This window comes from Odontesthes bonariensis, chromosome 13 (assembly GCF_027942865.1).
Source record: "Odontesthes bonariensis isolate fOdoBon6 chromosome 13, fOdoBon6.hap1, whole genome shotgun sequence".
NCBI lineage: Eukaryota > Metazoa > Chordata > Actinopteri > Atheriniformes > Atherinopsidae > Odontesthes > Odontesthes bonariensis.
The window spans coordinates 34,590,614-34,611,127 of NC_134518.1; the positions used below are offsets into that span (position 1 = coordinate 34,590,614).

Here is a 20,514-nt window from a genome sequence, read left to right on the forward strand (position 1 = left end):
AAAGCGCGGCTGAGCCGGATACCAAAAACTAAACTGTGACAAAAACAAAACATGACTTTGGCTTGGAATACTAAATACGAGACCTGAACCTAAAACTTAACAAAACTAAGACATGATAAAACTAAGAACTTAAACAGAAACTAAAAACGTGGGAAAAAACCCACAGACATGACAAATTTAGCCAATAATCCGATCCTTTCATTCCTTTCCTTTCCTTTCCATGTGACCCCACTGAGTGTCACACTAACCCAAGCTCAAACTGCCACCAACCAAACTGATCCTCCCATTTCCCTCCTCTGCTAGTAAACCATTTGGTACTGATCGCTTTTTCAGGCAGCCGTTAATAAACCACTCATTCACGGTCAGGGTGGATGTAGCTCAGGAGACAGAGTGGTCAATTTTTAATTAGAAGCTTGTCAATTCAATCCCCACTGTTGCCTTTTGGCTCTGACTGTTGTTTCAATGTTTTCAAAACGCCAACAAAGAGTCAGTTTTCTTCATCAAGATATGAAACATTAGGATAAAGTCCCGGTGGATCATTATTATTTATGTTGTTGGGGACTTGAATGCTGATGTAACTGATGTCAATTCCTTGTTTGGTAATCATCTAAACCAGTTTTGTTCTGACAGTGGGTTGATTTTATCTAGTAAAATACTTTTACCAAAAAATAGCTATACATATATAAGTGAGGCCTGGCATTCCACTTCCTGGTTAGACCACTGCCTTTCTACTGTGGATGCTCACCACTCCATCAATGATATAAAAATAGATTATGATATGGCCACTGCAGATCACATACCCTTTCTTATAGTGTTGAACACAGGCAGTCTGCCTGTGTTGCTGCCTGTGGATAACAACACTGATGTTGGTAAAATAGAATGGTCAAAATTGTCTAGGGCTGACATTGATATGTATATCAGTCAGTCTGACGCTTTGCTGGGCAATATCAAAATCCCTAAAGATGTTCTATTATGTCAGAATATGAACTGTAATAATGTACAACATTGTAAGGAATTGTGTTCAATGTTTGAAGCTATTGTGGGGTCCCTTGATATGTCAAGCAAGCCTCTGTATAGACACAGACCAAAAGTATCAAATGTTAAACCAGGGTGGCATGACCATGTTGAAGCACTGCATGCTGAGGCCCGAAATGCCTTTAAAAAGTGGGCTGAGGATGGGAAGAGTAAACATGGCTCCTTGTTTGAAGATAAAAAATGCACTAATGCCCGGTTTAAGTGTGCACTTCGTTACATTAAAAGGAATGAAAATACTATGAGGGCTGATTCACTGGCAAGAAAGCTGCAAAATAATAATGTTAAAGACTTCCGGAAAGAAATAAAAACTGTTAATAACTGCAAGACCTCCCTCCCCTCTAATATAGATGGTGTGAGTGGACCTGAAGAGATCTCACAGTTGTGGTGTAAAAAATACTCTGAGCTGCTAAACTGTGTAAAGAGTGACTTATTTACTATGGATACTGTAGAGTTTAGTAATGATGTTATTGTAACTCCTGATGAAGTCAATGAAGCAATGATCAAGCTGAAAGACAATAAGGCCTGTGGTCTGGACAATATTACAGCTGAACATATTAAATTTGCCAGTAAGAAATTATGTCCTCTGGTGGCTATGTGCTGCACAGGTCTTCTAGTTCATGGCGTCTTACCTGATTCCATGCTTTCTGTTGTGCTAGTGCCAGTAATTAAAGATAAAGTGGGAAAGCTAAACAGCTCAGATAATTATAGGCCAATAGCCCTGGCCAGGGTAATGTCTAAAGTACTGGAAACTGTGCTATTGTGTAGATTACAAAGGTATGTTTCTATTACAGACAACCAATTTGGTTTTAAACAAAAGCTTGGTACTGATTTGTGCATCTATGCCTTAAAGGAAATTTTACATAGATATAATACACAAAATACGACAATATTCACGTGTTTCATAGATGCCTCTAAGGCTTTTGATCGCATCAGTCATGAGAAATTATTTTTAAAACTGTCCAACAGTGGGGTCCCTGGTTTTTTAATTAGAATCCTGGTTTATTGGTACTCACATCAGACAATGAGGGTGAAATGGGGTAATGTGACCTCTGCTCTCTTCCTTGTCACCAATGGTGTTCGACAGGGCGGAATTTTATCTCCTTTTCTTTTTAATATGTATATGAATGATTTGTCATTGTCTCTAAATATGTGTGGAACTGGCTGTAGGGTTGGTGACATAATAGTCAATCACATAATGTATGCAGATGACTTGGTCATCCTTAGTCCATGTACTGCTGGTTTGCAACAGTTACTAAGAATATGCTCACAGTATGGAGAGGAGTGTGACATAAAATATAATGCGGGTAAGAGTAAGATCATGATCATAAGAAGCAGAGAAGATAAACGATCACCGTTCCCTGCCTTCTATCTGGCTGGCACTGCACTCACTGAGTGCAGTGATATCAAATATCTTGGCCACATTATTGCTAATGACCTGTCAGATGATAGAGATATCTATAGGCAACGGCAGAAATTGTATGTGCAAGCAAACATGCTGTGCCGTAAATTTAGTATGTGCTCTGTGACAGTCAAGATCTCACTCTTCAAAGCGTACTGCACACTTGTGGTGCCACTACAAACAAGGCAGCCTTAGGAAACTTATGGTGGCTTACAATGACAGCATGAGGATGCTGCTGAGAATCCCAAGAAGGTCCAGCGCAAGTCACATGTTTGTCAGTGCTGGGGTACCTACTTGCGCAGCTGTGCTGCGTAAATTTATGTATGGATTTATGTGCAGGGTATCTGAGTCACATAACGATGTGATTGCTGTGTTGGCTAGCCCTGGACGTAGCTCTGTAAGACTGCAGTCACGTTTATGGAGTCACTGGCGAACATGCCTGTATGTGAGATAGTGAGCTATGCAATATCTGTGTTTTATTTTTTTTCTTTCTTATTGTTCTTCTGTTTTTAACTATTGTTGATGTTTTGTGATGTTTGATGTGATGTTTTTTATGTGTGATATGGATCCCCCTGGGTCTGAAATAAAGAATTGAATTGATATTAGCTCATTTCTTTGTAAGTTAAGTGAACTTTCTGACTGATGCTGGCGAAAGCAGATAGCAAAGAAGCAAAAGCTTCCACTTCCTGCTTCTGGGGCACAGTGGATGCAGCATGATGGGGAGCTGTGGGAGCAGGTGAGGACGGGAAGGCCGGATGACTCTGCTCTACATGGACGAGCACACAGCACATCTGAAAAGCTCCGTCAGGGAGATATTTTAAGACCTAAGAGTGGCATGCTTGGTTGTCTCTTCAGGCGCCAGAATGCATGCTCTTAAGCACAGAGAAGAAAAAAAACAGCCCATTTTACAGCTGAACGAACATTAAAGTGATAAGAAGTACTTAATAGTCTATGATGGACGCTATAACCTTCTATTATTTACCTCTTCTATTGAAACCACTACTTTAAACCACACAAGCTGCAGCCAGGCTGAAAAAAGTTCTGTTTAGCTGTGCATATGACAACAGAAAGTATTTTATCTGCACTCTTCACTTTTAAATTAATTAATTAATGATTATTTTTAATGTTTTTTTTTGTTTTTTTAATGATTTTATTGCCTTCTTGTGATTTCATATAGCTGTAAAGCACTTTGAATTGCCTTGTGTACGAATTGTGCTCTACAAATGAAATTGCCTTGCCTTGCATTCTTAGTCATGAAAGAAACTAAATAGAAAAACCCTCAAAATCTCTCGTACAATTAGAGTTCTGGACCTGTTATCTTACTGAGGAAGGAAAATAAAACCCTCCCCATCACTGAGATTAATGACATCAGAGTGCAAATATGTCAGCGGGTTGACTCACTGAGCCGAGATGACGTGTGAGTCAGCAACCTTTCTGGTTTTTGTGAAAGTAGCGCAGCGTTGAATGTGCTGCGTTCTGTTTCTTCAGCATTCTGCTCGCAGTGATTCACAAACTGCAACGCGTCACGTAGAATATATGGGATGCTGTGCTGTGAGACCTATAAGCTGAGCTGTAGTTCACCTTTACTGCAGGCCACAAAGTGAGCATGTGGGTGCTGCCGTAGAATCTCCAAATGAGAAGTTTTAGCACTGCGTGCTTTGTGAGAAACGAAAGAAAGGACAGTTTTCTCTAAAGCTTTCTTTGCTAACAGCTTTAAATGAAGTCGTCTGTCTGAGCGTTGGAAATCAGATCAAGATGCTCGCAGGCTGCTGATGCGGTGCTGCAGCTGCAGCGTGATGCTGCTCTGTCAAAGCTTCCCTGTTGGTGCATGTTTGTCTGAGAGTGTACACTACACTGTAAAGAATTGCTGTATATTTACAACAGTATCCGACTCTATTTTACAATAATTGTAAAATACTGTTGAATATTCATCCTTCACATGTAAATTAACGGTTAAATCAGTCATTTAACAATACCAGTAGATAACTCTAATTTAACAGCATAAAACAGTATTTGTAATGAATTGATGTCCAAATCCAAAATACGTTATTATACTGTTAAATAAATTATAATAGATGCGCTGTAAAATTACTAAAACACAGTCATCCTACCGTCATGTACTGTAATCCAAAAAACAGTATTATACTGTTTGATAAATAACAGTAGTTGCACTGTAAAATGACAGTAAAATACTGGCGTCCCAGTATTTTACCATTATTTTACAGATAATTATTTTTATAATATTTTTATAATTTTAAATTATTATTACAAAATAATTATATATTATTTTATTATGAATTATTTTACAGTGCAGCTACTGTTATTTATTTTAACAGTATATTACAGTTTTTTGGATTACAGTACATGACCAAAGAATAACGGTAGGTGTTGTAGTTATTTTACAGTGCAACTACTGTTATTTATCAAGCAGTAAAATACTGTTTTTTTAATTACAGTACATGACGGTAGGATAACTGTTTTAGTCATTTTACAGCGCATCTACCGTGATTTATTTAACAGTATAAAAACGTATTTTGGAATACAGTATATGGCAGTAGGAGAACTACAAATACTGTTTTATGCTGTTAAATTACAGTTATCTACTGTTAAATGACTGATTTAACTGTTAATTTACATGTGAGGGATAAATATTCAACAGTATTTTACAATAATTATAAAATACAGTAGGATACTGTTGTAAATCCACCGTAAAAATACAGCATTTCGTTACAGTGTAGCTGAAAGCCTCACCTGAGTAACATGTGACCTCAGGGCCTCACTGGCACAGATGCAGGTCTGTCAGAGGGATATTTCTGTTTTCTTTTTTTTCCTTCTCAGCATGAGAACGTAACAATAGGTCAGAGCAATGTAATCTGACGTCTGACATTTTCTTTCTAGAACAACAAACACCAAGTAGTTGTTTCGATTCTTTCATTTAACCAGGACACAAAGTTTCTTGAGAATTATAATCAGCTTTCCAAGAGCATCCTCTGCTCCGGTCAGCAGAAATACCACAATAACCTCAAACTGTACACAAAATCATTCATAGTTCACGTAAATGAACTATAAAACATTATGACCACAATCACTGAAGACCAAACAGGATCAGAATGGTCCACCAAAAGATTTATAACCAGATATTTCTGCTTCGGATATGTTTAAAACAGCAGCATTTCCCAGCAGTCAGCTTTGTTTTAGCCTAAAGAGAATTAATTTCTTCAGTTTAAAAGCCGACTGTGTGCTCAGCAGGCAGCAGGGTTTACTGATGGCAGCCTAACAACCGGTCTGGAAAATGAAGGCCCAACAGCTGGTTATTAACAGCTGAGCTGGTGTTTGTGATGCCTTGGCCTGCACAGAACCGGTGATCACAAAAGTTACTCATGGTGTGCTGTCACGTGGAAAAGAGAGAGCACCACCCCTTCCACTTCTCACATCTGACATAAAAACGTCTTCATTAGGGCTGGGCGAGTTAACTCGTTATCATCGCGTTAACTTGTTAATTATTTAACGCCGATCAATATTTTATCGCACATTAACGCAGGTTTTATTATTGTAAAAGTCTGTTGCGGATCCACCAAACATGGAGAAGTGTACGGAACTTTTTCATTTTAAAGTTGGACATCACTGTTACAGCTGTGTAGCTCACGGAGCTAACCGGCGCTACTTCCTGTTTTAGTTGTTTCAACATAAAAGCACGTATTTCAAAATAAGATTTAAAAAAAAAAACTCCTGCATTTACAGCCAAGTTGAATTTTCTTCTCAGCGTAGTAGTTCCAGTCTAAAATATCACTTAAAGGCAAAACACACAACTGATAGCAGCAAGTCATTCAAGGAAACAGACAGTGGAGCGAGGCTTCTACATAAAAACTACAGAAAGATGCTGATGTTAAAAGTGTGTTTGCACAACAAATGTTATGGCACTTTCATTCATATGGCAGCACATTTAAAATAAAACTAAATGCTAAAAGCTATACACTACTTTTGGATTCATTTTTGGATTTTGCGTACAAATGCGATTAATCATGATTAATCAGGGACATCATGTGATTAAGTAGATTTTAATTTTAATCGTTGCCCAGCCCTAGTCTTCATATGAGACAGATACAACCTCAGCATCATGCCATCCAAACTTCTGGAGAAGTCCACCCCATGATTCAGTGCTTGTAGAACCACCCCTTGGTTCACTTTGCTGTGCACATGCGTGTGCATGTGAGATGTTTGTCGTGATGCATGTCCCAACCCGAGCACATTAAAACAGCTCAGTTCAAAGCTACGACTGTGTCACTTCTCATCCTGTGACGGGAGCATCATTTTAAGGAATCGTCCTTTGAAGCAGCAGTGAGCTGAAGTAATGGTTTCCTGTGGGACGTTCTCAGTCTCTCTCATGGTTGAGGAGGAATCTTGTTCCCACTCTTCTCTCCAGTGCTGCTTCAGCTCATTGAGGTTTGCAGCTCTGGTTTCTGCACAGCTCTCTGAAGGTCCCACCACAGCATCTCAGTCAGGCTGAGGTCTGGACTCTGACTGGACCGTTGAACACCTTCATTCTTCTCTTCTTCACACATTCTGCTGTAGATCTGCTGCTGTGTTTGGGATCTTTGTCCTGTTGATGTCCCAGATCATCAGCCCTCCACCCCCGTGCTTAACAGTTGCTGTTGACACTTTGCACACTGCATTATGACCAAACATCTCCACTTTGGTCTGGTCTGTGCGTCAGCCACGTGGAACTTTGTCCATGGACTGCTGGCTGTAACACAATCCAGCTCAAAGAGTCGAGGACTTAAACAGATGGTGCTAATCCTCAGCTCTCAGAGTAAACAGCAGATGGATCAGCTGAAGGTCCAGATGCATCTCTCAGCTCCTGTGTCAGGTCTTTGCTGGATTTTTCCTCTTTCTTAAGGACATCACTTTCAGATCCTGTTCATCTGCTGTAGATAGTTCTTTAGGCCTGACACTTCTTCTTCTGTCCTCCACTTGTCCGGTTTCCTCAAATGTTTTAAGGACACACTGCACACCATGCTGAGATATGCCAAGTTTTCAGCTAACAGCTCTTTGGGAATCAGCTTGTTGCTGCAGAAATCCTGTTTTCTGTCTGTCACACTGTGTTATCTTTGCTGTTTTTCACACATGCAGCTAAAGAAATGGGAACAAATCTTAATTCCAGTCTAAAACCCACAAAGAGCTTCTAGATTATTCATTTCTGGTGGCATAAAACAGTTTAATCATTTCATTTATATGAATTGTTCCATAATTAGTCATTAGATTATATCTTATATTCCTTTTTTAAGCTTTAAATTTAATCTTATTTACTTTTTCTTGATGTTGAATAACATATAATTCTTATTATTGTCTGTTTTTTTCCTACTTTTCTACTTTTAGACGTGATAACATTCATTATTTTGGGTTTACGATTTTTTAAAAACTGAATTTCATATATTAATTTGACTCTTTTGGTAACTGAAAGCAGTTTTAACGTAAACGTACAAAAAAGTTGAAACTATGAAGCTGTTTTTCACAGATGCAGCTAAAGAAATGGGAACAAATGATGTGTCTCTGTGACAGGCTGCTGGGACCAAAGTGCCTAAAGATCCAGTTTAAAACGGCTTCTTTGCTAAGTTGTCTGTTCTGTGTGGACACAACACTGGTTCATCCCTTGAGTTAGGAGCCTTTTTCCTGCGAACTGACTGACTGTGACACTGAAACACTGATTCTTTACAATTATTTTATGCATCACCGAGATTTGATCGAATTAAAACTGCCTTCTGTTGTTTCTGTGTTCGACAGATTTCACTTATTATGATGATCTGCTGGAAATGTCACTAATGCTCTGAGAAAATGCAGCTGAAGAAAACAGCAGGAGGCTGAAGACGGAGAGTTGAAACAGAATTTAGTCCGTTTTTATTTTTAAATGGCAAAGCTCCTTCATCACACTGACAACAGTCAGTTTTTCCCAAAGTATCTGGGTCATTTTAAAATAACTGGGGAGCATCCGAGCTGCAAGTGTCTGACAGCCTTAGGATGACTCTTTCTTTCAGCTGCCACTGTTTAAGGAGCTTTTACACTGAATAGCTGTACATCAGTTGTTTTTTCAGCTCGGCAGGACTCTTCTCTGTGTTTTGCATTTTAAATCTGCTCAGGACCAAGTTATCTCGACATTCATTGGTGTGTCAGACATAAACCTCCTTTAATTTAAGGCACCTGCTCATCATTCAAATACGGAAATGAGGGAATGATCCAAAAAGAGATTTTTCTCGAGCTCTGACTTCTTCATTTGCATTTTTTTACATTTATTGCATTTTCATCCGTGCACCTCTTGAAAAATATTGTTAATTTGGTGGCATTTTACAAATTTACCAACAATTTTAAAATTGTTTCTCTTAGGAAAACTACTGCGAACGGCCCTCGTCACAAACAGATCTGATTGGTTGTCATTTGTAAATTCAGCTTTCACAGATCTTCTTGTAAATCCGAATCATTAAATAGTCTCTGGGTCACAAACTAATGAAAGATCCACAACCTTTTCCACAACTAAAAATTACTAAAAAAAATAGGGCTGGGCAGCGATTAAAGTTTTTAATCTAATTAATCACATGATTTCCCTGATTAATCACGATTAATCGCATTTGTTCTCAAAATCCAAAAATGAATCCAAAAGTAGTGTATAGCTTTTAGCATTTAGCTTTATTTTAAATGTGCTGCCATATGAATGAAAGTGCCATAACATTTGTTGTGCAAACACACTTTTAACATCAGCATCTTTCTGTAGTTTTTATGTAGAAGCCTCGCTCCACTGTCTGTTTCCTTGAATGACTTGCTGCTATCAGTTGTGTGTTTTGCCTTTAAGTGATATTTTAGACTGGAACTACTACGGTTCAAGTCCCACATCAGATGGCTCTGTGCTGCATGTCGTTCCCCCTCTTTCTGATTCCTTTCTCTCTGAACTTTGGGCATTAAAGGCACAAAAGCCCCAAAAAATTATATAAAAAGAAAAAACTGCGTTAATGTGCGATAAAATATTTATCGGCATTAAATAATTAACCAGTATAATAACGAGTTAACTCGCCCAGCCCTACTAAAAAAGACAAAAAAGATGAAAATCCTGCTTTGTTTGAAGTCGTTTTCTTCCCTTTTTTTAACATTCTGCATGTATATGACAAAAAGACAAATAATCAAGTGTCCGATAAATGAACGTAAGGTGACGTCATGTCCACTGAGGACACATAACTTACAAAGTGTGTGTGTGTGTGTGTGTTCTCTGTCAGTGTCTCAGATGGTGATCGAGGAGGTGAGCGTTCTGCAGACTCAGCTGGAGATTGAGAAGTCATGTCGGGAGAATGCAGAGGCCCTGGCCACCAAGGTCTGTCTCTCTCACACACACACACACACACACACACACATTAAATAACCGATGCTATAAGAGCAGCATTATCAGCTGGCATGAGCAGAACAATAGATGAACTGTTGAGTCAGGATGACTCTGCAGAGATGTTTGAATACATTATCTTTGTGCGTTACTGCCAACACAGCAGGAACTGCGCTCGTGTTTAAACTCTTATAATGTTCAGTGTTCAATGATACGACAGGTGCATGATGTAGTTTGGTTAAAGCACTGATACCACACTGTAAGGATGCTCCATTTAAGGTAAAAGTTTGGTATTAAAAGCACTGATACCACACTGTAAGGATGCTCCATTTAAGGTAAAAGTTTGGTATTAAAAGCACTGATACCACACTGTAAGGATGCTCCATTTAACCCTCCTGTTGTCTTGCAGGTCAAAAGTGAGCCACTACCATATTTAGCTGTAGAAAAAATACCTTAAACTATCTTTTTCCAACTTGAAATTTTATGACTTTTCCTAAAGGGACCCCATCATTAGAAAAAGTCATACTTTATTTTTGTTTATGTTTCCATGTGGGCTGTACACCACTAGGGTACAAAGATTGTCTTATGGGTCATTTTTGACCCGTGAATTATAAAAACATTTAAACACCAGAAAAAAAGTTCACTGTTTTTTTCCCCTTTCAATATAATTAATTCAGAAGTAATTACTTCACATTTATATAATAGCAATAATAAACCTTTATTATGTAAAAGAAAACTGAGAAAACAAGAAAACTGTTGGTCCAACTGACAGTTGGTTTGTGGTAAAAAAAAAAAAAGTGTAATCAAAAACTGGTGATTGTCTTTTTGTATTGTGTAACAAAAAATACATGATAAAAAATGTATTGAATTGAGTTGAATAGATAAACAACAGGTGGTTTCATCATACAAAATAGATTTTAGATTTAAAATTCAATTAAGTTGCTTTATTTTGGGGCTTTGGTAGGGCGAGTAAACACAATGTTAAGACCGCACGAAGGGTTAAGGTTAAAGTTTGGTATTAAAAGCACTAAAGGTACAGAATCCAGGATGAGATGAGCGTGGTATTCACACCAAAATGTGACTGTTGCTGCCGTTATCCTCCAGCTGAACTGTGAGAACAGGAAGCTGAAGTATCTGAGTCTGTCGTCACGGCCGTGTTTGGACGAGCTGCTTCCCAGCATCTCTGACTGCATCGCGCTGGAGGCCGACGTGGACGCTGCAGACGGTGTGGACAACAGCCCCGACACCTTCACACAGTGCCAGCAGCAGGTTAAAGGTACAACACAGAGAATTACTCTTATTTAACTCTCACCAGTCTCGTCTTAATTCACTTTTCCCTTCTCCTCATCCTCTGAACACACCTTCTCTCCTGAATTTATCCTGAACCTATTTCTTCTCCTTAACTTGTCCTGTCCTTCAGGTTTGTCCTGCATACTCTGTGTCCTGAACTTACTTTATTACGTCCTCTCTTCTGAACTTGCCTTGAATTTATCACATCTGAACTTGTCTTTCGCTCCTTCTTTTTGCCCTTACTGACTCCATTCTGAATCCATCCTGTCTGTCCTTCACCGATCCTGCAGAATCTCCAAAAGCTGTCCCATCTCGTGAGCTCATTCTGATCGCATTTGTTCTCCAAACTGTCCTAAACCTTGTCCTCTTTTCTTAGATTGTCCTGAGCCTGTCCTGTTTACCCTGCATCTGTTTCATACTCTGAAATCTCCTAAACTTTTCCTATTTCCTGAACTCATGCTGTCCATCTAGTTAACTTAGCACCATCAAAAAGTGAACTTTCTGCCTTGAAAGTAATGCCCTACTTAGGCCCTGTTTCTCCCTACTGAACCTCCCCCCCAACTGAACTCAACTTTATTTATATCCCATCTTAGAAACATGTCCTAAACTACTTATTACAACTGTCCTGAAAGCATCCAGATTTTGTTAATGGACATGATCATTTCCAGTCATTCAATTATTAACCTTGGGTACCTTTGGATTAGCTTTGTATCCATCATAACTCCAAACAGCTTCCTCATGGAGGGCCTGGCTAAAGTGTCTTCTGATTTGTTGAATTTCGGGCAAACAGGATGAGGGTGACTGACGAACACGCACTACTCCTGTTCCCAGCGGGGACGCCACGACAACACATAAACAAGCAAAACTTTGAGAAGCACGCAATGTTTTCAACCATGACGAGACATAAGATGTAGCTGTACACTGGAAAAAATGCCCCTCCAAATATAAGTGAGAAAACCAACAAATACAAGACGTTTTTGCTTGAAATAAGCAAAAAAATCTGCCAATGGAACTAGTGGAAATCGGCTTGTCAAGATTTCTTGAAATAAGATGTGATATTTGACACTTTTAGGATAAAAGTGATCTTGAAATTAGCTTAAAAACCTCTTCAAATGAAAAAAAAAAGCTGGTTTCATTTGAAATCCGACTCAAAACAATTTGTTTTCAAGACTTTTTCATTTAACAAGATTTTCCAGATGTATTGTCTTCAAACAAGTCCCTATATCTGGCTGAAATGGTACTTGTTAGGCAGTTGTGTCTTATATTAAGTGTAATGAGATATTTTGACTAGAAATGAGACAAATATACTTGGTAAGACTTAGATTTTTTCCAGTGTATGAGTTTGAGGCAGAATTGGATCCCCGGGATCGAAGTGAGCAGCACAATAAACTGTCACTAAACCATGTTTACAGCAGGATGTCTCATCACCTGCAACTGTACAGTGTTATGGATTGTGTTGTCTTTCAGTTCCTCGCCGTATTTATATTTTTCTGTATGCTCCCGTGTTAAGGAAGTGTGCTGAAATGCTCACCGCTCACTGTTTGGACTCGTGCCCTTTGAGCGCTGGAACAGCTTCAAATTTCCCCGTGAAACCAGTCAAACTGCGTCTTGTTCACAAAGTTCTCGTCCATGAAGTGACGCTAACGGATCCAAACATTTTTCTGACCGTGCTGCTGAGTTCCTGGTTCGATGGGGAAGCTAAGAAGGGTCAACTTGCCCTCACAACCAAAAACACATTGTACTGTGAAGACATCTCCGAAACAAAATCGAAGTAGCGTGCTTAGAAAAGTAATGATGGATCCTTCGTTATATGCAGTGCAACAACTTGCACCTGAAGAATTTCACCACACAAGAAAATCCAGGAACTAGGATGTGTTCAGGGGTGTTGAATAAATGTCCAGCAAGCACCAGTTGGAGACGACTGGATAAAAGTTCCTTCTGCATAAAAAATCCAAAACCTGCATATGCTTTTTGTTTTTTAGCTTTGGGTGACACTTAAAGGGATAGTTCGCCTCTTTTGACATGAAGCTGTATGACATCCCATACTAGCAACATCATTTATGAACATCTTCTTACCCCCTGCTGCGTCCTGTGAGCAGAGTTCCAGCCTCGTTTTGGTGTTGATGAAGGTAGTCCGGCTAGTTGGCTGGGGTTTAAAAAATAAAGCGTTTTGCTTCTCAAAACAATATGCGTTCAACAGAGTAATACATTTGCATCACAAAATCGTTCTCCAGGAAAAAGTCAGACCTCACAATCGCTTGGTACTATTTTCTCTCCCTTCGTATCACTGCCTGCTGCCGCCTGCCGACAGCTGCGCCTGTTACGGTGTTTGTTGCTCGGAAGCAGGGGACTGCCCGCTCTGCACTTCGGTCTGCACGGTCTACACTAGGGCTGAACGATATATCGTGATCGTATCTATATCGAGATATGAACATTCAAGAAAGTAATTTCGAAAAAGCAACGATATAAACGATATATTTCCTCCGCGCTCGCCCTGCTTATACAGCTCCGGCAGTCACCATAAACATTACTTTTAAGATTGCGCTTGAACGCACCCCACCGCCAGCCAACCACAAACCTTATTTCACGCTTGCTGTGGATCGACAGCTGAAGCCAACCAATGACAAACATAGGAGGGTGGGAGTGAGGGAGAAGTAGACTGAGACGCACAGAGCCACACACATTCACGGGGAATTCACGGCGAAATCAAAACGAAAGAAACGAAAGAAAAGTGACATGAGCGCAGAAGATAATTTGGCCGGTGGCAGTGCAGAATCTAATTTTGTGCCAAAACATAAATCATCCTCCATTATTTGGAGGTATTTTGGATTTAGAAAGGATGATGTCGACCAGAGCGAGGTGTTGTGCAGGTCGTGCTTGGCGAAAATTAATCAATAAAACTGCACTCTTTTGTTTTATGATGTTTTTATTTTTCTGAAAGATGCTTGGTTTTCACCGAACCCATAGTCATATCGTATCGTATCGATATCGAGATATCTGGCATGAATTTCGAGATATGAAATTTTGTCCATATCGTTCAGCCCTAGTCTACACAGCAGGCAGTGATATGAAGGGAGAGAAAATAGGGCCAAGCGATTGTGAGGTCTGACTTTTTCCTGGAGAACGGTTTTGTGATGCAAATGTATTACTCTGTTGAACGCATATTGTTTTGAGAAGCAAAACGCTTTATTTTTTAAACCCCAGCCAACTAGCCGGACTACCTTCATCAACACCAAAACAAGGCCGGAACTCTGCTCACAGGACGCAGCAGGGGGTAAGAAGATGTTCATAAATGATGTTGCTGATATGGGATGTTACACAGCTTCATGTCAAAAGAGGCGAACTATCCCTTTAAGGTGCTAGAAAACAAGGGAAAAGCATGCCATCGGCCCTTTAAGTTATCCTGAACCTTTCTCATCCTCTGAATTTGCTCTAACTCCTGAAATTGTGCCGTCTGTCCAATCCTAATGTTTCATATTCTGAAGACAACGTCCCCAACACCTCCTCAGAGTACCAGCATCGGGGTTGAAATTTTAGGCAGAGCACCGTGAACTTTTGCATCTGATTGTGTCCACTTAACCCACCTCATCTGTGAGCTCGTCCTGAACTTCTGCCTGACTTCGTCCTAATCTCATTCTGATGCTGCAGATGCTGTAGGCAAAAGATCCGACACCTTCACGCACAACCAGCAACAGGTTAAAGGTACAATGTGTAGAATTATTTTCCCTTTCCTCCACCAGCGGGTCAACACTTTGCAAAAAAAGTCATGAAATTTTGAAACCCAGTTGTCTGGTCTTCTCCCCCCAACTACTAAACTCCTCTTGTCGTGTGAATTTTTTGACCGAAACTCACTCCACGTCCCACGTTTGTCCGTGTACTGAAATCCTCCTGAACATGTCCCGTCTTTGTAATCTGGGTATTTCATGAGCTTCACAACACAGATTTTATCGACTGGTAAAGTGAGCGTACGGGAAGTTAAATCACGTGGTTTGCTTTGTTCATTCAGAGCTGAGGGAGACGGTGAACAGTTTGCTGGAGGAGAAGAAAAATTTCGTCTGTCAGATTCATGAACAGCAGCGGCGGATAGAGGAACTGACCACGCAGGTGAGGAGAGAACACGTCACGTGAAATCAGATCACAGCTTTGAATCAACGGATACGCGATTCTTCTTGTTTCTGATAACTGATGTTCTCACGTGTTCTTTCACTGTTTGGCAGTCAGAGAAAGACCAGGCGGAAATGAAGCAGCTCTGGGAAACAGTGGAGCAGCAAAGCAAAACCATCAAAAGATTTAACAGGGGTGAGTTTCAACACAATCAAATTTAAACAAAAGGGTGTCGCAGACAGTTTGTTAAGGAAGTCTGTAAGCTTGTGGAAAAAAAGGAAACATCTGTCCCTTTTAAAGTATTCAGAATATTAGGGCTGGGCGAGTTAACTCGTTATTATCGCGTTAACTTGTTAATTATTTAATACCGATAAATATTTTATCCCGCATTAACGCAGGTTTTATTATTGTAAAAGTCTGTTGCTTTCTGCTGCGGATCCACCAAACATGGAAAAGGGTACGGAACTTTTACTTTTACTTTCATTTTAAAGTTGGACATCACCACTTCAGGTGCTCCTCGGTCTCTGTGTGATGCAAACGGAGCTAATCGGCGCTACTTCCTGTTTTACCTATTTCAACATAAAAGCACGTATTTCAAAATAAATTTTTAAAAAAACTCCTGCATTTACAGCCAAGTTGAATTGTCTTCTCAGCGTAGTAGTTCCAGTCTAAAATATCACTTAAAGGCAAAACACACAACTGATAGCAGCAAGTCATTCAAGGAAACAGACAGTGGAGCGAGGCTTCTACATAAAAACTACAGAAAGATGCTGATGTTAAAAGTGTGTTTGCACAACAAATGTTACGGCACTTTCATTCATATGGCAGCACATTTAAAATAAAACTAAATGATAAAGGCTATACACTACTTTTGGATTCATTTTTGGGTTTTGCATACAAATGTGATTAATCGTGATTAATCAGGGAAATCATGTGATTAATTAGATTAAACATTTTAATCGTTGCCCAGCCCTACAGAATATATAAAACTTCTTCACTTTTTTAAGTAGATTTTTACCAGATGGTTAGAGCAAAGACACATCTGTAAAGTTGAAAGTATTTCTAATTTAACTCCATTTTCAGTTCCGCTAACATGGCGACAAACAGAAGTATCAGCCGGTTTGTGTTGGAACAGGATGTGAACATTTCTAACATTTTAACATGTAAATGTTAGCATGTAACAAGCTAACATGCACAGAGCTTCTTCTGTATTTCTTGTGTAATTGAACTTTTTGTCTTTTTGATAGCTTATACATTGGATGTTTTAAAGTTAAAAGTTGTAAAATAGTGTAAAATAAACTGAAAATATTTGCTTTCATTACCGCAGATGGATTAAGTTATATCTGAAGGCTCCAAAGTCGAGCCCCAGGTGACTGAGTAAACCAGAAGGGACAAAGCAGGCTCTGGCTCCAGAGAGTCACCCGGTATGGGGGTGTTGGGGATACTCAGTTAGCTGCAGTTAGCAATTTGTGTCACTAGGTGTCACTATTTCCCAAACACTGTACCTTCAAGAAAGCTTCATATTTCTCAGGTGCCATTAGTTCTATTTTTAGGTTTAATTTCTTATAAATTCTTATTTTTGTTTGATGTTTAAGAGGTTTTGCTTGATTTTAGTGGCACGGATCTTAATTCCATGCTTAGAATGGTTGTTAGACATTCTTGTAGGGGAAAAATGTCTCTTTTTAGCTCACGATCATTTCCAGTGCAGCTATATCTGTAAAAATGTTGACGGGACACCTTCAGCTGCAAGCACGGATGTTTTTTTCCTACATTTTTATTCAGGCCAAGGTTTTTCCTAACCAACATGGAACATACTTTAACGCTAGTGATTTTCATTCAAGTGATCAGACTCTAAATTCATCAACCGTTGTAACAAGCTGGCTGTCACTCTCTGGTCTGCATGGGATCGAATCCAGGCCAAATTAACGCTGAGTTGTTGGTTTTTTTTAAACTTTTACTCCCTGTTCTCTCTCCAGTCTCCGTGATGGCAACTCAGGAGTACGACGGGATGAAGGAGCAGCTGGACTTGGAGCAGAACCTCAGAGTCAAAGCTGAAACTTATGCACACGAGGTAAACTGAAAGTCACGAAAACGCGCTGCCATCAGGGCGATAACTTGGCTCTTCAATGTAGCCTGCTGCGTCACAGGGAACAAAAGTGCCGCATTGGAAATTGATGTTTGACTGAATAACCTTGTGGCTGATTAGTAAATGTCCTGAATCTGGTGTTTATTGACCTGAAAAATGAAAAGCCTGCAGGATTTAAACTAACTCTGGGTGTAACAGACAAACTATTTGTCCTCCACCCCTCCTTTCTCCTTCCTCCTCCTTCATCTCCTGCAGATGCTGGTGAAGCAGAAGGAGGCGAACAGGCAGAGCATGCTGCTGCTGCAGACTGCTGAGCCCAGCGTTCAGCTGCTCAAAGCTCTGGAAGATGTGGCTGCCATCACTAAAACCCTGGAGGAGGAGCGTCTGCAGCATCAGCAGAAGGTAAAACCCAGAAACACTTTTATTCTGAGGAGGGCGGCATTCGTAGCAGTTGAGCTGATGAGTTGGATTTCCACCCACTTCTATCCACTGAAAGTCTGATCTAAATGATGATCAGTACCATCAGTGAGCTTTGATCAATACTTACTTTCTAAAAAACATCTGACTTTGTCCATTTTCTTTTAAAAACTTTCTTTATTGACATGATCAAAATTGCATTTTATTTAGATTTTTTTATTAAGCTCTTAACGTTGATCAAAAATCAAAAATTTAAGGCGGGCGGCACAGCTCCCTTATCAAAACGCATCATCATTATTGTTCGAGTTAAAGGGATAGTTCGCCTCGTTTGACATGAAGCTGTATGACATCCCATATCAGCAACATCATTTATGAACATCTTCTTACCCCCTGCTGCGTCCTGTGAGCAGAGTTCCAGCCTCGTTTTGGTGCTGATGAAGGTAGTCCGGCTAGTTGGCTGGGGTTTAAAAAAATAAAGCGTCTTGCTTCTCAAAACAATATGCGTTCATAAGAGTAATACATTTGCATCACAAAATCGTTCTCCAGGAAAAAGTCGGACCTCACAATCGCTTGGCCCTATTTTCTCTCCCTTCGTATCACTACCTGCTGCGTAGACAGTGCAGACCGAGCAGTAAACACCGTAACAGGCGCGGCTGTCGGCAGGCGGCAGCAGGCAGAAGCAAAACGAAGCAAAACGCTTTATTTTTGTGGCCACAGCCAACTAGCCGGACTACCTTCATCAACACCAAAACGAGGCTGGAACTCTGCTCACAGGACGCAGCAGGGGGTAAGAAGATGTTCATAAATGATATTGCTAATATGGGATGTCATACAGCTTCATGTCAAATGAGGCGAACTATCCCTTTAACCATTTGAGTTATGCACGGTGCCCCAAGCTGACAATTTTTGTATTTCCACTCAAGTTTTAGAACCTGCGCTGCCTCTAACACTTGATTTAAAATGGTTGAACCCACATGTTTGCAACAATAGGACAAAGCAAACCAATTATCACAGTTTGGGAAATACGTAGAATCAGATCCAAACGTCACCGGTGTGTCGATACCGAATTAACTAAAGTTGTATCAGTTTGTGTTATTATGTGGTCGTCATGTGATCCTCAAACCTCAAACAATAATCCAATAATTAGTTATTAGTTAGTTAGAAATGGGATAAAGCCTCATTGCCAATAACAGACCTCCTTTAAATGTGACTCATTCACTACATCTGTGCGTGTGGGGGTGTAGGTGCAGAGTTTGGAGGCCAAGCTGGAGCAGAGCTGTGTGAAGAAGCAGCTGGAGGATCTTCAGATGCAGCTGGAGCTGCTGGAGGTGGAGAAGAAGGAGGTGGAGGGACGCCTGGAGCAGGCAGAGAAGAAGAACGATGAGCTGGAGAATAAAGGTGGGCGGTGGTGGTGCAGCCGGTGGGTGATCAAACAGCAAATACTTCTTTCTAATTGGCTGGCAGGTGTCCAACTAAAAATGGATTCTGTAGAAAGACACGAAGAAGAAAATGTACTGTTTGTCTCATCATTAGGAGCCAGACCTTTGCTGCAACCATATAATACAGGCAGAAACTGAAAATGTCAGTTATAAGGTGATAAATATGGTCTCTGTGGTGTTTTTGGGTATTGAACCAAACCAGCTGACACATGCAAACATGTTTTTTACATGTTTACTGCACTGATGTGCTAATTTAGTGCAGAAATGTACATTTAAAACTGTTGTGGCTCATGTTGATTGGCTCGGTTTGAACTCTCAGATCTGATGTTGGTTCTAGTTTTTAAACTTATCTCGAATGAATTCTCGTTTTTGTATTTTTGCTTCACAAAAACTCAAATGTTTTTAAAAAATCGGTTGTTTGTCTGACTTAAACTGGACTTTTCTCATAGTTTGTTAGTTTTAGTCTAACTGAACGTTGGACTAACATTTCCATAAAATGCAGTTAAGAGTTGAACGCATGAACACTTTAAATCAGACCCATGACCAGGGAACTTTCCACAAGCTCCACAGTTCATGTGACAGAAGACGCTTATAACAGGAGAGGATGATCAGGGATAAAGAGCATCTAATCAGTAAAACAAAGTCAAGCATAAAGCAGATACGAGAGGTAAAGCTGTCCAATTTGCCACCAGCTAAATCATTACTCGGTTGTTGTGGTCTGTGGCATTCCAGGTCAAACAGAAAATGCTTAATATTAACAACAAGAACAGGACCGTTATCGCCACCTATTGTAGAAACATTTTGAGAGATTAATGTCATACTTTAATGGAACAAGAAGGGCAGTCTAACCAAAGGGCCAAGTCAATCTATATCTGAATTAGGTCTGGGCAACGATTAAAATGTATAATCTAATTAATCACATGATTTCCCTGATTAATCACGATTAATCGCATTTGTACGCAAAATCCAAAAATGAATCCAAAAGTAGCGTATAGCTTTTAGCATTTAGTTTTATTTTAAATGTGCTGCCATATGAATGAAAGTGCCATAACATTTGTTGTGCAAACACACTTTTAACATCAGCATCTTTCTGTAGTTTTTATGTAGAAGCCTCGCTCCACTGTCTGTTTCCTTGAATGACTTGCTGCTATCAGTTGTGTGTTTTGCCTTTAAGTGATATTTTAGACTGGAACTACTACGCTGAGAAGACAATTCAACTTGGCAGTGTTTACAGATGACTTTGGTTCTGTCGACTCCGCCGTCTGGAAGAACTTTAAAATGAAAATGGCCGAGTAAAAGTTCCGTACCCTTCTCCATGTTTGGTGGATCCGCCGATTACTTTCTTTTCCAGTTCCACAGCAGACAGCAACAGACTTTTACAAAA

General features: G+C 39.9%; 1 protein-coding gene across 7 annotated transcripts in view; it reads left to right on the forward strand.

Moving 5' to 3' along the window:
* shtn3 (shootin 3) overlaps positions 1–20,514 on the forward strand; it is a 54,313-nt gene that overhangs the window by 22,685 nt on the left and 11,114 nt on the right. For 5 of the 7 annotated variants that reach the window (XM_075481977.1, XM_075481978.1, XM_075481980.1 and 2 more), the window contains 8 exons: positions 9,694–9,788; positions 10,899–11,070; positions 14,733–14,786; positions 15,091–15,188; positions 15,302–15,383; positions 17,165–17,259; positions 17,530–17,676; positions 18,936–19,089. In XM_075481977.1, the coding sequence (XP_075338092.1) occupies positions 9,694–9,788; positions 10,899–11,070; positions 14,733–14,786; positions 15,091–15,188; positions 15,302–15,383; positions 17,165–17,259; positions 17,530–17,676; positions 18,936–19,089 (897 nt within the window). The remainder of the gene's footprint in view (positions 1–9,693; positions 9,789–10,898; positions 11,071–14,732; positions 14,787–15,090; positions 15,189–15,301; positions 15,384–17,164; positions 17,260–17,529; positions 17,677–18,935; positions 19,090–20,514) is intronic. The other 2 variants (XM_075481981.1, XM_075481983.1) reach the window with 1 other exon arrangement.